The 16,958-nt window shown below is 32.7% G+C and overlaps 1 protein-coding gene and 1 long non-coding RNA gene across 5 annotated transcripts in view; one reads left to right on the top strand and one right to left on the bottom strand.

The window, feature by feature from the left end:
* LOC130683809 (uncharacterized) overlaps window positions 1–9,049 on the top strand; it is a 52,447-nt gene extending 43,398 nt beyond the window's left edge. Inside the window, exon 4 of the long non-coding RNA XR_008997800.1 lies at window positions 7,241–9,049. This is a non-coding gene — a long non-coding RNA (uncharacterized LOC130683809). The remainder of the gene's footprint in view (window positions 1–7,240) is intronic.
* Window positions 1–16,958, bottom strand: part of CCSER1 (coiled-coil serine rich protein 1) — a 1,396,684-nt gene that overhangs the window by 263,724 nt on the left and 1,116,002 nt on the right. Inside the window, exon 11 of one of the 4 annotated variants that reach the window (XM_057502446.1) lies at window positions 16,780–16,825. The exons of the other annotated variants lie outside the window; for them this stretch is intronic. Coding sequence (XP_057358429.1) covers window positions 16,780–16,825 — 46 coding nt within the window. The remainder of the gene's footprint in view (window positions 1–16,779; window positions 16,826–16,958) is intronic. 4 annotated transcript variants of the gene reach the window in all.

Below are 16,958 nucleotides of genomic sequence, written 5' to 3'. Positions count from 1 at the left end.
ATATACATTTCTGAGTCGGTTAACAGATTAAACATCATTGTGCCTACAAATTGCTTTTGCTTAATACTGTTTTCACTACCTTCTCTCAAATACCCCATTTCTCTTTAAAGTCTACTACACAAGCTTTATATATATATATATATATATATATATGTTTATTGGTCTTCTGTCTGATTACACAGTTGTTTCTCTTGAGAACTTCAAGGTCAAATGCTCCCAGTCCTTTCCTAACTCTGCTTTCATCCCAGGTGATTTTACCTTCTATTATCCATTCTAGTTTTTATTCTCACCTTGAACTCTTCCCTTCAATGCCTTTTGATCCTAGTTCATTTTTCCAAGCTATTATGTGCAATCTGGACCTTGCCATTGTCTAGAATTGCTTATTCTCCAAAATATTAAAACAGAAGTGCAAATCTTTCACTTCACATACAATCATCTCACTCACTCCTATATGCACATGAAAATATCTGCTTTTCGTCTTCATCAACACCTAAAAATTCTCATTCCCTAAACCTCTCCCTCTTTCTATCAGGCATGCACAGGCACACACACAAAACCATCATTTTCCCTTTTGGTCTTTTTACTTTTATCTTTGAGAAAAAAAAAACACTGTTTCTGCTACTCTGCTTCTGTTCTCTTCACATTTCCAGCTTTTAAGATGTACTTGTCTTTATTACAAACATGAGAATGCTTGTAGAAAGATAAGAGAAAAAAAACATAGGTTAGGAAACTTCTCAGAGGATAAATACACATTCTTTAGTCAAGACTCTTCAAAGTCTAAAGCAAGCTTATCTTCCAAGCTCATATTTCCCTGAACATTTATATTCTTTGCTTAATTTCCTCTTCTGCTTGAATAGCTTCCTTAGAACAAAGATGTGTCCTCTTTAAGGTTCACTGGAAGTATTTTGTCCTATAGTCTTTTCTGACCTCAAATCTTAAAAATATTTAACAATACACTGATTGTTGAACAATACAGGTTTGAACTATGCAGGTCCACTTGCATGTTGTGTTTTTTTTTTGTTTTTTGAATAAACATATTGGAAATTTTTTTTGAGATATGCAAAAATTTGAAAAAACTGTCTTTTCTGTAGCTTACTTTATTGTTAAAGACAACATACAATAAATATAGCAAGACTGACCCAGGAAGAAACAGAAAATCTGAAGAGACCGACTATCAGCAATAAAATTGAACTGGTAATCAAAAAACTCCCCTAAAATAAAATTCCACCAGTAACAGATGGCTTCACATATAAATTCTACCAAACACTTAAAGAAGAGATAATACCCATCCTTGCTAAAGTATTCCAAAAAGTAGAGGAAGATAGAATACTTCCAAACTCATTCTATGAGGCCAGCACCAAAAGTGGACAAAGACACCTCAAAAAAGAAATTTATAGACCACTATCCCTGATGAACATAGATGGAAAAATCCTCAAAAAACTATTAGCAAACTGAATTCAGAAACACATCAAAAGGATCATTCATCATGACTGAATGGGATTTATCCCAGGAGTGCAAGGATGGTACAATATTCATAAATCAATCAATATCACACACCATAGTAACATAAGAAGCATACAAACCACATGATCATCTCAATAGATGCTAAAAATAAATTTGATAAAATTCAACATTCATTCATGATAAAAACTCTCAACAAAATGAGTGCAGAGGGTATGTACCTCAGCATAATAAAGGCTGTATATGACAAACCCATAATCAACATCATATTTAATAGTGAAAAGCTGAAAGCTTTTTCTCTAAGATCATGAACAAGGCAAGGATGTCCACTCTCATCACTTTTATTCATCATAGTAACTGCTTGTCCTAGCCACAGTGATCAGACAAAACATTCAAATTGGTAAGGGGAAAAAAAAGAAGAAAGAAATACAGCATACAAACTCTGTGTTAATTGACAGTTTATGTTATTTATAAACTTCCAGTCAACAGTAGGCTATTAGTAGTTAAAATCGTGTAGAGTCCAAACTTACATGCAGATTTTTTACTGTGGGGTGCAGAGGGGGTATTTGTATCACTTAAATACAAATACTTTTGGCTACCAGAAAACCTAAACCATAATCAATGTGAATCTCAGGTATATAAAACCATCTATTCCTATACTTTTCATACTCTTGACTAATGATTGCTTCATTTTAAAATGTGTTATACATTTAACTTGAAACAAAGTACATGGGAAATGCCATAACCATGAATAATTGGCTATGTAATTATGAGTAAGTTATTTGAATTCTCTCTGTTTCGGTTTCCTCATATGTAAAAATGGGGGATTGTGTTATTGAGAATTATGCAAACCCAATTCTCTCCTTTTTAGAAGTGGGGATAGCTAAATATCCTAATAAATATTTTTAGTAGTGTATACATTGAAATAATTGGATTATTTTTTGCATATTGTTTCTTTTTTTTTTGCTACATAAGAGAAAAAATAGAACTGAATTGAATCAGAGCAATCAAAAATGGAGATTCAGACACTATTCAATATTACTGTCTATAGTGGTATTTAACAAAACTCAATGTTATTTTGGATTATTTGAAGATAACTTAGTGGTCAAACTATTATGCCTCAATTCCAAATTTGGAATAATGATTTCTTTAGTTTTTCTCATTTAGAAAGTAAGGATACAAATACAATTATAATAAATTAGAGAATTAGCCATATGGCTATTAATGTCACAAATAGAATGAAGTATATATAATTGATCTATAGTGTATTTTTAATAATATTAAAGTCTAAGCATTTTAATTAGAGTAAATTTACTTTGCAGTAATATATTAAAGATTTTCCTTATAAGAATCATTAAAGCAGAAATCACTATATGTAGATTCATTATTTCCTATTTTTACATAGCTCTAAGATATTTTATTCAAAATTGCCCTATCAAATTCTTCAACTTACTAATTAAAGTCAAATTAGATTTTAGTGTCTTATATAAAGATCCAATTGCATTCTGAATTATACATTAAAAAACTACTGAATAAATGAATCAAAGGTATAAATGTAAACAGAAATCTGCCTTCTTTTGTGTAAGATTTATTGTGAAGGAAACTTACAATTTGTGAAAGATAAAAGAGTCATTTCTATCACTCTTCAGGCACCTCAAATAGAGGTTCCTTTTAAAGAATATGCAAATGCCCAAGCCAGGTAAGTTGACCCTCCATTTTACAGCATTTATGTTTCTATTTGTAGCTGAATATGCGGGACAATAACTGATAATTTACTTATTTCTCACCACCCCCTTGAACTGGTGATTTCCCAGGTGTAATGATAAACATCTCAGGACTGAGCAAAAGAGATCATGACAATAAATTTGATAAACAGAGATTCTAATTGCCGAAGAAAATAGGAATGAAACAGGAAGGAAAGGCCTATTTCTGAATCACCATCAGATAAGGAATTTCAAAAAATTATTATTTTTTCACTCTTTTGTCTATTGAGTCTACAGATTACCTGTTAGCCACTTGGCTAGACTGATCTGTTTTTAATCAACCAAGGAAAGAAAACCTAGAAAAATCCTAAGAATTAAGTACAGAAAAGTCTTTGACTTACTGAATATTGTCTTCTAAGTATAAGCCTAAGGGTCACTATGCCATGTGGAGAGAGAAGGAATGGGGGTAAGAGAAGAAAGTAAATTGAAGGGTAGCAATATGAAGGAAGGGAGGTGGACGGAAATGTGGAAGGAAACAGCAAGTGGAAGCATTTATCTTTACAGAGGTAAATATAAGGAATAAGTTAAAGATTTCAACTCCGAGTTTCCTGTATCTGTTTTCCTCCTTATTCTGCATGCCTCATTCCCCATCCTTACTCCTATGCTTCCTCTTCCAAAATCTACATGGAGTCTGTTTGTCAGATTCAGTCATCTTTTCAGCTTTCAAGTTTGTTGAAATGTGTGTAACTTCATACTTGATTTCAAATGAAGGCTTTGAAGGACTACTTCAGTATCTCATTTTTAAAAGCCATATTGTCATGCAAATACTTTGAGAGTATGATATATTTACAGACATAAGTCTACATTTAATTATTATAAAATCACTAGGTTACATACAGTATTTTCTTTTGAGATTTTTTTTCTATAAAATACCTTAATATGAAACATACTCAAGTGGCTTTTAAAGCCAGCTATTTATACCCAATTACTGTGATGTGTGTAAAAACACAGGCTGGCTGATTCATGATCTGATACTTAACACAAAAGAAAAGAGGAAAACTGACACTATCACTGATGAGTCACTCTCTTCCTTAAAATAATGAAAAAAAAAAAAGCATTAACAAGAAATGTAAGCCTAGAGATTTCTGATTGCATGCAATATTTATGAATATAAATATATTTTTATTAACTATTAGACAACTATTCTTCTAAGATAACTGTTGCTCTTCATAAGAAATAACTGGTTTTCTAATATTTCAAAATATTTAGTTTCCCAGATTTCAGTAATTTAATATTAACATTTCGGAAACAAACACCATACAACCTTTTAGATCATAGAATAATTTTCTGCTATATTCTCTAATGAGGTTTATTACCCAAAATTTTTATGGTGATTTTTATTTAATAATAGTTAATATTTTATTTCCCATTACAAAGTTAGTATTTCATTAACTTAATATATGTTAATATTTCTAATTTCTAATAAACTTTCTGATACAAGAAATTTCAAAGTGCTATTTAATTCTTACAATTATGAACATCTACTGTATCTGACTTTTCTCAGTTTGCTAATTTCTAAATGATAAGCAATAAAGAAAACATACTTAACCAAAAGGGGGTAATATATGGTAATATATTTCATTTGGCAGCTTAAATTATATTTTCTCACTGTAATTACTGTGAAATGGCATTGTTAGTTCTTTGGAAATTAAAGAGTGAGCCGTATTTCACTAGTAAGTGCCTTAAAGCACGGAGTGTGTTTTAGTCATTTTGTTAAGAGTATCATCTTGTGCCAAATATGGAACCTGGGCTATGTTTATTACTATTGAGTTGGTGTAGAACAATGAAAGCATTTGTACTCCAAAATGAGAACAACACAATTTGAATTCTGACTGTGCCATTTCACATTGTAGTAGGCTGAACAGTCCCTTTCAAAATATATTTCCAAGTGGTAACCCCCAGTTCTTATGTGACCTTATTTGGAAATAGGATCTTTATAGATATAATTAAATTAATAATTTTGAGATGACATGGCATCATCTTGCATTTAGAGAGGGCCCTAAATCCAAGGTCCTTATAAGAGAAAGAAAAATAAATGACAGGGGCACACAGAGGGAACACCATATAAAAATAGAGGCAGAGAGATTGGAGTGAAGAGGCCATAAGCTAAGAAATAACAATGCCAGCAGCCACTAGAAGCTAGGAGATGGGCATGAAACAGACTCCCCTTTAAACCTCCAGAAGGAAGCAACCCTGCCGACATCTTGATTTCAGATTTCTGAGCTTCAGACCTGTGAGAGAATCATGTCTGTTGTTTTCAAATACCAACTTTGTGATAATTTGTTATGCAGTCCTAGGACACTAATACAGGCAGATAGTCACTGAGAGAGTTAGATTTCTCACTTAAAAATGGGGCTAATGCCCACTTTTCAGATGAGTCAAGAAAACTAGATAACTTAAATAAACCACTTAACCTGGTGTCTGATACCCAGTGGCACTCAAACACATTCCTTTCCCTCCTGACAGCCTCTCAGGAAGAGTCTCTACTGAAATTTTCCAAAAGAATATTTCTAAAATATCCTTGTCTTAGCAAGGAGTATAAATATAATTTATGTAAATTTACATAAACTACAGTTCATTAAAAGGCAGTTTTCATGTATATTTCCTGTATTGCTGATGATTAAGAAACCAGCATGATGAGAAAATTTAATTAGATGCAGTGAATATTAGTCATAAAGGAATTACACAGCACCTTTAAGTCTCCTGTAATATCAGTAGGGCAGACAGACAATTTTCATCTTCCCTGAAGATTTGCCTTCTTGACCCTTCCATCAGAGCTGCCCACCCAAACCTCAACATGAAGTGCAGACTGGAGGAATGGAAAGACAAGGGAAAGGACTCCAAACTCCTCATTCCTGAAGGGCCAGAGGAAATCTTTAAGAGCTCATAATTTGAAAAATAATTCTGTTCTTAAATGTTTAGGGATTGAAAAAAGCATGCAATTTTTAAAAGCTTTTCAATCTTGGCACCTGACCCCACATTATCTTTTGTTATTATTTTTAATATTTTGCCTCTTTTGGCTATCCTTCTACATAAGAGAAAAAAAAACACACTTTCATTAACAGTAAACAAAAATTTGGCAGAAAATGCTAATTGTGTATTACATTTTCTAATTTAAATCGTATCTTGCAGGAAACAAAATTTTAAAGAGATAGAGGCTATAAAACTCAGAACTACTCCAAAACATGCAGTAAATGGATTCAAATGTAACTTTTTATGATAGAATTTCAATGTCCAATGCATATTTATTTATAATGAATTATTTTTTTCCTTTCCTATGTAAACTGAAACAAAACCGATGGCTTTACAGACTAAAATAATGTCTTATTAATTTCATACTAATATTAACTTATACTTCATAGATAAAAATGCTACTGTGAGCAAAAATTCTTGACTGAATATAGGGATTTACTTCAATATTTGACTAGAGATTAATAATAACAAAAGTTTCTCAGTCACGTAGGTTCTATACATCTTTATACCAACCAATTTTCCTAATGTTATAAAGTCCACCAAAAAAAAACATTAATGAAAGTCCCATTTATAGATGTTCACAACATTGTTCTAAATGAGACTTGGCCAGACAGCAAGAGTTGTGGGAAGAGGGTAGCCAGGGGAGTGGTGATAAGAGCGACCCCTGGAAAATGTGGAGACTCTGTGGGAGTCTCACACAAAACCTTTCCTCAATGCATTTTCAGTCTTCTAAAGTTGTATATTTAGTCTTTCAGATTTGAAAACAAATCAATAATGAAGTGATTTTTTTATGGAACAAGTGTACGTGTGAAAGCTGTGTAAAATTCAATGTCAATTTATTGATTTACAATTTGAATTGTTACTGCTAAGGGAACCAGATGCTTAAGGCTCCTGATCCCAGCCATATGTTCCTTCCGGAGATGTCACGTGGGAAAGCAGATCACAGATCCTGGTGAGAAGAGCATCAGTGGAGAAGGGAATGATACAGACAAGAAAAATGTTCAACCACTGAGCTAACTTAACTCATGTGTCTACTTCCACAGTAAATTATACCTACTGCTAGGATCAACAATTCAAGTGTTTCCCGGATTGTGCATGACAAGGTACTTGAATGCTTGACCTCTTTGGTAATTTTTTTTGGGGGGATGTCTGTTTTAATGACTACCAAGCCTTCCACTTATGATTGACAATGTCTGCTTTCCTGAGATACTATAATGTTGAGGCCTAATACAACTACATGTTAAGTGTCATATCAGATTTTTCCACTTTAAAGGAATCTGCATATGTAGACCCAGATCTATCATGTATTGATTTCAGTTTCCAGAAGCCAATCGTAATTTCAATAGTTTATGCCTCTTGGAGGATGTTTCATTATGTTTTTATAAAAGATGTATATTTTCCTTGTTAAGGGCTGGGCAATATCCCAGGTCTACATGCTATAAACCAATAAATGATGTGAACAAATTAAGGGATACATTTGACACGTTGACTGTTTTAGGCAAACATGAAGACATTTGAGTACAAATGCAGTGTTTGTCAGTAGGACTCTTAGCAGACTGAAGGATACCAAACACTCACCCAGAGATGATATGTGTGATGACAAATGAAGTCATTTTATTTAACTATTATTTTAAATTATCAAAATATGTGATACTTACATGTAACATTATGATTGCTTTAATAGTAATGAGACTTTTTCCACTCTTAGGGTCTACTTAGGGTAATACATTTAGCACTTAAAGGAAGATTTAAAATGGAGATTTCCTGACCTGTGGTAAAGGAGTAGAATCCCCTGGTCTATTTGTTCTTTAAGAAGCAAAAACAAACAAGCAAAAACCATTCTGACCTACGTTCATATTAAATCATCTCTAATTCTTTGACATAAATACCAGATCATAAGTAATACTTGGTTCATTCCACAAACAAATTGAGAAATGGGGACTTAAAATAGTTTACAAGTTATTTAAGGAATCCAAAAGTACTTATTTGAATATAATCTTGTACTATAAAAGAAATTTGAATGAAAAATCAGTTCTTTTGTCAAAAATAATTTAAATTTTTTTTTAAGAAGGAAAATAACATAGCAATACCTGTTGCGAATTTAGTTTAAGCTGTAAAAGAACAACTGGCCCTTTCCAGTACTGCAAAGAAATACTTCAGTTGCACAAGTACCTAATCCTTCAGCCCCGTGAGTCATGCACAGCTGCTCAAAGAAGCTGTGTTCTGGCCTCCTGTCAAGCACCTCCACCTCCACATGCTACTTCAGCCTCCTAGGCTTGTTCTTGCTCACACTCTTCAGCCGATTAACTTTTATTCAACCTTCAAGAGTTACATGGGCCGCATCTCCTAGTTTGATAGAAAGAAGAAAACTTCTAAAGAATTTAGTGGGGGCAAGATATTATCTTGATAGAGGTATTATAGAAAAGAATGTTGGAAGAAGAAACAAAAATAAAATGGGTTTAGAAGGCTGGCTTTGTCACCAAGCCTTGGGCTTTGGATAAATCACTCGGTTTCTTAAGGATTTATTTGTGTTATGGATGGACTGGAATAAATAAGCTTTAGGACCATTTATAAATCCAGATTGTAGCCTATGGCCATTTCTTATATTCTCTCTCTACCTGGAAACTTTTAACCTATTTGCACCTTCAAGAAAAGTTGTAACAGATTAAATTCACACTCACAATCCATGATATCAATGGGCTCAACTACTAAATCTGAATGACATTTACTAACACATATCATTAATATGTTACCTTAATTCTACACTGTTATTTATATGTCATTAGTGATCTCATGATTTATTTATAAACTTTAATAAAGGCAGGATCCAGAGGAGCTTGTGAGTGTTTATAGGTATTTAGTCATATGTAGAAGGTAATAGAATTATAAGATAACATATATGAACAAATAAAGGAAAAAACAGACTACTTTGATACAGAGATGCTAGTTTAATAAACAAAAACTTCCAAAAATTCTGAGGGTATTCTGATTATTCCTAATTCTTAAAGACAGTAATTTAATTCATTTACTTAGCTCACTTATTATTTAAAAGGAAAATATGAAAGCAAGATATGCCCTTTATTCTATATTAGAGTATTATCATGTAATACCACTTATTTATTAAATTCAGTACTTCATTTTCAATCTTGAAATATTGTCATCTGTTTTAGAATAATCTCAGAATGGGTGAAAGTCCCTTGACTAATTAAAAAGTTTAGTTAATGCATATCAGAATGTAAAATTAGTACTTAGGTTAAAATAGTTCAAACATTTTAATATTTTTTAATTACAATAATATGCTAACTTTGGCAAGATACAGCTATAACAACATGATAATACACATCATAGTTATTGAGGTATAGAAATATTGGAACAGCAAACAAATGACTGGATCACTCAGAATTTAATAGTACTGGATCCTTTCTCTCCTCTGTATCATATGGGGTGCAAGGTTTCCTCTTCATCATTAACTTTTAATTCCTATTATAAAACTCTGACATACAAATACATACATATCACAGAGAAAGATAAATATGAATGAAATAACTATTACAGAAGTAGGAGACATAAACTACAGAATTATTGTGAATATGATTGCTGTAGACTGGATGTATTCTTTCAAAATTTGTATGTTGATATCTAATCCTTGATAGTATTTGGAGGCAGGGAATTTCGGAGGTGATGAGGTTATGAGGGCAGAACCCTCAGAATCACAAGAGCATGGGATTAATGCTCTTATAAAAGAGACTCCAGAGGGATCCCTCAGCCCTTCTGCCATGCGAGGACACAGTTGAGACACCAGCCATCTATGAACCAGAAAGTGGGTTCTCATCAGACACCAAATCTACTTGCTCCTTAAGCTTGGATTTCCCAGACTCTGGAACTGTGATAAATAAACGTTTGTTGTTTAAACCTCCCAGTCAATGGTATTCTTGTTAGGGCAGCTGGAACACACTAAGATCATACTTCAGTAGTAAGTACAATTTAGTCTAACTTGGGGTTCACATATTAAATCATAACATCATAAATCATATACAAATAGGGAACAGATCTTTCTATATATAATTTTTTGAGACAAAGTTTATTTTTAGTTTCATTTATTCCATTTCTAGTGGTCTTCATTTCTTCCCTGAACATTTCTCTTAATGGAGGTCTACTGGCAACAAATTTTCTCTGAATTTGTTTTTCTGAAGAAGTCTATTTCACATTTGTTTTTGGAAGATGTGTTCACTGACTATAGAATTTGGTTACCAGTTTTTTTTCTCTTTCAAAACTTTAAAGATGTCACTTCACTGTGCTGTAGTTTGAAGTGTTCTTGATGAGATATGTGCTATTAAATCTCATCTTTGTTGATCAGAATGCAATGTGCATTTTTCCCATTCTGGTTACCTTCCCACTTTGTCTTTGACTTTCAGTGTTTGGGTGTAGTGCGCCTGGGTGTGCTTTTTGTTGCTGCTCTTCTATATCGAGTTGGTGTCTTTAAGCTTATTGGATCTATAATTTGATGAAGGCCATTAATGTTAGAAAATCTGTGGCCATTATTTCTCAAAATTTTCTTCGCACTGTTCTTTCTCATTTTTCCCCACTGAGATTCCAATTGACATAAGTTAGATCACTTGATATTGTTCCATAGCTCCTGGGTATTCTTTTTTTCCCCTCCCTGCTACTCTTTCATTTTTTTTTATTTTACCTTTTGTATTTCAGTTTGGGTAATTTATACTGAACTATCCTCAAGTTCATTGATTCTTTCCTTGGTTCTGTTGAGTCTACAGATGGGACCATCACAGACATTCTTCATCTCAGTTATTGAGCTTTCAATAACCAACATTTCTATTTGATTCAGTCTTACAATTCCATCACTCTGCTGAAAATGCACATCTGTTCTTGCAAACAATGTCAAACTTATCCATTGGAGTATTTAACATATTAAATAGTTATATATTTTAATATTTTAATTCCCCTTTCTGATATTTCCAACATCTGCATAATATCTGATTCTGATTCTGTTGATTCTTTTGTCTCTTGGCAATGTGTCATTCTATTCTTCCTTTTCTTTGGCCTCAACATTTTTGTGGAAAGCCAGACATTTTGTGTAGGATGTTAGAAACTTAGGTAAATGAATTGTACACCTGGAGATGGGCAGTCATTTCTTCTTCTAGGGCTTTAGTACGGGAGTTTGGTCAATCCATTGCTGCTATGATTACCTACAGGCTTCATTTTTCTCTAACCATACCTTGTGTTTAGGTTAGGGACTGTTTTACCAAAGGGTTTTTCTAAATGTATGTTCCACTTTCAGCTTCAGTCTCTCTTTGTCAGTGTGTCTCAGAGAGGTTTTCTCTCTACACTCCTGTAACATTCCTATCCATAGTGCACTATTACTTATAACTCAATGCTTGCTAATCTATGGTACAGAGAAAGGCGTTCTCTGCTCCTCTGATTAAGCCGAACTCTTAGGCAGGCACTCTGTGCCTGGGTCTCACAGACTGGCTTTCCCATTGCTCTGCCCTTCCTACGCAGCTGTAGTTCCAGGTGCATCATGTATTCCCGTCCCTGTGCTATAGGAATAAAGGGTCTTTTTCTGTTCCTTTCCCCTAGCTGCAGTGGGTTTTCACCAATGTGGTTTGCTTTCCCCCCTGTACTTTAGGGGGTTGTTTTGTATTGATAATATGAAGAAAGATCTGGGTGGAGTTCTGTGCCTTTTTTTACAGCAGCTGCTGTTCCCTTCTTTAGACCTTTAGCTCAATGGGCACTTTCTCAGGAATTTTACCAATACTTTATGTGAGCAACCACAGTGAGGTCTGTAAAGAAGAGTCTATAAATATATGTACCTTCTCATTATATCTATATTCTCTTGCTCATCCCTATTCAACCCTTACCAATTCATTAACCAGAATTTAACAAAATTCTTAGTGCTATCTGACCATGTCTGCTACATTTGGTCTCTTCTTGCAAGACACCTGTCGTTTTACTTCTACCTCAGGTTAGCTGGTTGCCCTGTGGCTTTAGTTTTCTGATGGTTCAAGAAAAGTTGTGGATTTACATGTTCTCCAGGACTTTTTCTGTCATTATAAAAGTGGGAACCATGCTATTTTCCACTTTCTATGGCAGAAGCTGAATCATCTACATATGTTTTAACATATATTCATTATCCAAATAAATTCAATAGCCTAGAGTGATTATCAAAAAGGAAATGCCTTTTATACATATATTTTTTATTGTACTAAGCATAGTTTTTTAGTTTACTTTTACTGTTTAGTAGCTGAAAATTGTAAGCTCAATTAGATGTAAAACCATTGCTTTGGTCTCAAAAGAAAGACAATTCTTAGAATTTTCCATCCACAGGATTATAACATAGATGACATTTTTCTTTTTTACCTTTTCCAATTTCCAGCAATCTATTGTATTAGCTTGTCTTCTACTAGTGGTATATTAATGACTTCATCATGTCATTTGAAACTTCTCCTTGCTATTCTCTTTCTGAGCGAAAAGTTCTTTTCTGGAGAATGGAGTGTCCTCAATCTCAGATATGTACATTTAACTGTGAATTTATAGACACAATGTAATTGTCTTTGTTCCCTGTGAATGCAGAGCCTCTTTACTCATGCAAAATTTGAAGCAACCCTTCTGATGGTATATTTCAAAGATGGATAGGAAAATTTGTCAGTCTTTACTATCTCTGAAGTCTACTCTTTATTGCTTTTCAGCATAGTAAAGAATGAAGAAAGCAAGTGAAATTAAAGTTAACACCTGAAATACGATGATAAATAATGTGAAGATATTGTGTGGGATAATAGAGACAGAAAGGAAAAGGAAAAGACAAAAAACTGATAAATCAAGAAGGAAAGGAAATAAATCAGAAGGCACAGTAGAAAATCTAGTTTGAAAAACCCGTTCTTACCTAGCATCTTAAAATTATTCCTTCTCACCTTGAAATTACAATTGTAAACAGTTTGCAATTCTGCCTTTCTTGTTGACTTGTTGTTTTCCATCACTTGCTGATAAATTATTTTGAAACTGAAAAATTGCTATTTGGCTCTAAAAAGAAGGAAAAGACTTGATTGAAAATTAAGGGAGATAAATTAAAACAAATGAGAGAGAAACATACTTTGGAAAATATATAAATTTTCAAAAAGTAAATTAAACAGGGATCGCTATTTCACAGAATAAATACTTTTATGTCTTCAAGGACAGATTGAAGTACAATGTGCAAAATCCTGTGGAAACATTTAATCCTTAATCACATCTGGCAAAAATAATTTCCTTTTACTTTTAGCATAATTTTTCAACTATTTATTTATGAAATGAAAAGGTATATTTTTATGTACATGCACTCCCTTCTAAATGTATAATTTCAGTTCTATTTTTGTTATAAAGGTAACTGCTATCTGATTCTGAATAGGAAGACAGTATTATTATCATGTGTAGTCATGTCACTCTAGTTGACATTCAACTAGACTCAGATAAATTAGGTCACTATTTTTGAAGAGACTACTTATAAATATTTCATGCTCCTTTCTTTCATAAATTGGGAAATAATGAAGCCATATGAATATGAAAGGAAAACATGTACCTTTATTTATTTCAACCAAGTGAGTTTTGAAATGTTGTGGGTATTTTGAAATATGATGTTCAAATTTTTTCTATAGAAATATATTTGTGGTTTATTAAGTTTTAGAATTAGTTTATTAAGTTTTAGAATATTCTTTTGAAAAAGATAACAAGACCCATGTCTGTTGGAAATACATGGTTCTATTACTTGGAACCCTTAAAGTAGTTACTATAGTCACAAAAATAGAAAACAATAACAAATGTGAAATCAGTTCTTATATTTTGAAGTGGTGTGATAGCACTTTATGGGCCCAATCTTTCCAAACTATTATTTGAACATTATATATTTCAATTCATACAAATTTAGTGTAAGTCTTACCAGTATATGATAGAGCTTCACTCACTGAAATTGTTTATAATTTTTAAAAAATAAAACTACCATAAATCAAGAAGTCAATATATTGGTAGATATTAGTTTATTGAACCTATCTTTTTAGCTTTTAAATTAAAAATGTACTATCAGCACTGAAATAATTTTTCAAGACTCTGCCTTTGCCAAGTTAGTTAATCATTCTGCAAACATTTCCCTGAAAGTGAAAGATATTAACTAACGTATTATCTCCAATTTAAAATTAAGTAACTATCAACAAATAAAGACATATTTGAGTGGGCCTATTAATTAAAAGCTACATAATGTTTCCTAAGGTGGAGATGTGAATCCCCTCATTGTAGATTCATATCCTTTCTAATTATCTTCTCATCTAAGCACTCCCTCTTTGCTGCTGGAATTTGTTTCGGGTTATCACCTAAGAAAATTGTTAAACTGGGTATATTTTTGAAATAGGTAAAGTGACAGCCTAAAACAAGGGAGTCCTTAATACTAAGTACAGAAAACAAGAATAAAACCTTGGTTTATTGTAACCTCAAGGAAGTATTACTAACTAATTCTGACACAGTCACAAACATAAAATAGTAGAATCAGGCATCAACTGTATATATCGATAGGTATTGATTTTAGGGAGTAGGGTATTAAGGAAGACAATGAATATGAGTATTCTTACGCTTGTGTGTAGAATAAAACACTCATTCTTTCAATATCATATCTTTGCAAACACAGTTGTAAATACATAGAGTCTCTACTAACAAGTAATTCAGAGATCATAAAGATTTGTACTTTACCCAAAGGACATGTGATAATTAGTATTACAAATTAATATCTTGTAAGTTCACTGTTTCCAAGACCACATGTTTAGAAAGGTGACACCCATTATATGGTATTACATATTGAGGCACAGGGTAAATTTCAATTTTAGATTCTCAGAGAAACCATCTATCACCTCATTTTTCTTTCTGTTCTTAGTAAGATTAACTCTCATTTAACCAGAACTAATGATCTGAAATCTCAAATACCCATTATTATCTTCATATTATGCACTTTGATTTTAAGTAAGAGGTAAATTTAATCTGAACTGAAGATTATACTTCCCTATCCTTTATAGTTCCACTTGTGATTTCAGGGCATTAATAATGAACTCACTTTTCCAAAAGTTTCTAGTTACAATATCTTCTCTATGCCCATAACAATTGATATTCTTCTATCTTCAATGCAATATAACTTAGACATACAAGAACAACTTTTTACTTTAAAAAGAGGCAAATAAAAATATTTTATAATCACACTGAAGTTTGTGCTAAAGTTTTACATTTTTGTTAATAAATGCTAAACAAATACTTACATAAAAGAAGTCATACCTTCAGTATACTTTAGAGAGTTAAACGATAGAGAAATTAATAAAAATAACTGCAAGGGATAATTTAAGATTTGGTGATTATTTAACTGGAGAGTTGCATTTAAGATATCTAAACCCTGTCTTCTACTCAGATTAGCAGTTCTTCCTGCCACATTCATAAGGATCGAAACTTCTAACATTCTTTCATTAAAAAGGAGATAGTAAAGTACATATTCTTGTTTGCTTATTGGGCAGCTTTATTAACAGTACAAAGCACTGAATTTTTGTAACTGATTGACAGATACTTCTCAGTTAATGTCATCTAATCATGTTTATTCTGCTAATAGTGGAGATAAAGCATTATGCAAACAGGACTATACACTTAAGTCACCTTTAGCATCATATTAAGATGAATCTATTTGGCATTTATTGCTGGGTACAACAATTAAAATCACATGGTGCATCTCTGCAGCAGTCTATAATGGCGGTAAACACCATGCTTTTCTGATGGATGCTAGTGCAGGAAAAGAGAAAAGACATGGATGGAAATGGGCAATGAAAGTAGCTCTTTCTCAAAGTCTGATGGCACTTTGGAGAGTCTACGTATTAAATTTACATATATATATCTCATAGACCAAAGTTTATGCTAGAACAGACAAGCTGTCACAGAAATTTCCTGAGCTGAAATGCAAGTATCTGACTCTCTGCCAAGTTGCATAATACAGCTGAGCAAGATAAAATATGGGGATTCTACCACAATTTTATAATTATTTTCTAATTTTCTAAATACGATGACTTAGAAGTAAAACTAAGGTGGTTAGAAAGTCAAGTTTTCTTTAAATTCACTAGAAGGAATATCTTTTTCAACAAATTTCCTTTTCAAAGAAAAAGATCTCAGTTGTGTGGCAAAAACACAGTTTGTATGACATAAGAGCTCTTTGAGCAAGTATGTAAAAGAAGTTAGGATTTAAGAAATTTTACTGATTTGACAGAGAAAGTATTATCATTGTTGTTACATGAAAATTCATAGAGCCATGTCTATCTTTGCCCCAGACTTTGAGCCATTATTGAAGCCTCAACACACTTTGCCACATTGCAGTACAGTTTTGTTAAATGGGCTGGATAATGACAAACAGATAAGGAAGAGGCAAAGGGAACCATTTGCTACAAACACACTGTAGGTAATATACAACATAGGGAATTGCATATTGACCTTACGGCATTTGGTCTCAGTCAGCATGCCATGCTACAGCACAGAACACATAATCATGTTTACAACACAGAGCTGAATTTAAGAGACTCACATAATTGTCTGCGAAAAGGTACAGGAGCACTTCCATAAGCTGTGCCCTGTAAATAAAACACATTTTTTTTTTTTTTTTGGAGCAACTGGTCATTGGTAACAGTAGAAAATGGTGGAGAAGTGAATGAAGAAAGTGAAGAGAAATATAAAATAAATAAAGACAGCTTAAGAGGATTTTAT

This window comes from Manis pentadactyla, chromosome 5 (genome assembly GCF_030020395.1).
Source record: "Manis pentadactyla isolate mManPen7 chromosome 5, mManPen7.hap1, whole genome shotgun sequence".
NCBI lineage: Eukaryota > Metazoa > Chordata > Mammalia > Pholidota > Manidae > Manis > Manis pentadactyla.
Note: the sequence above shows the minus strand (reverse complement) of the source record. Positions and strands in the feature narration are given on the sequence as shown.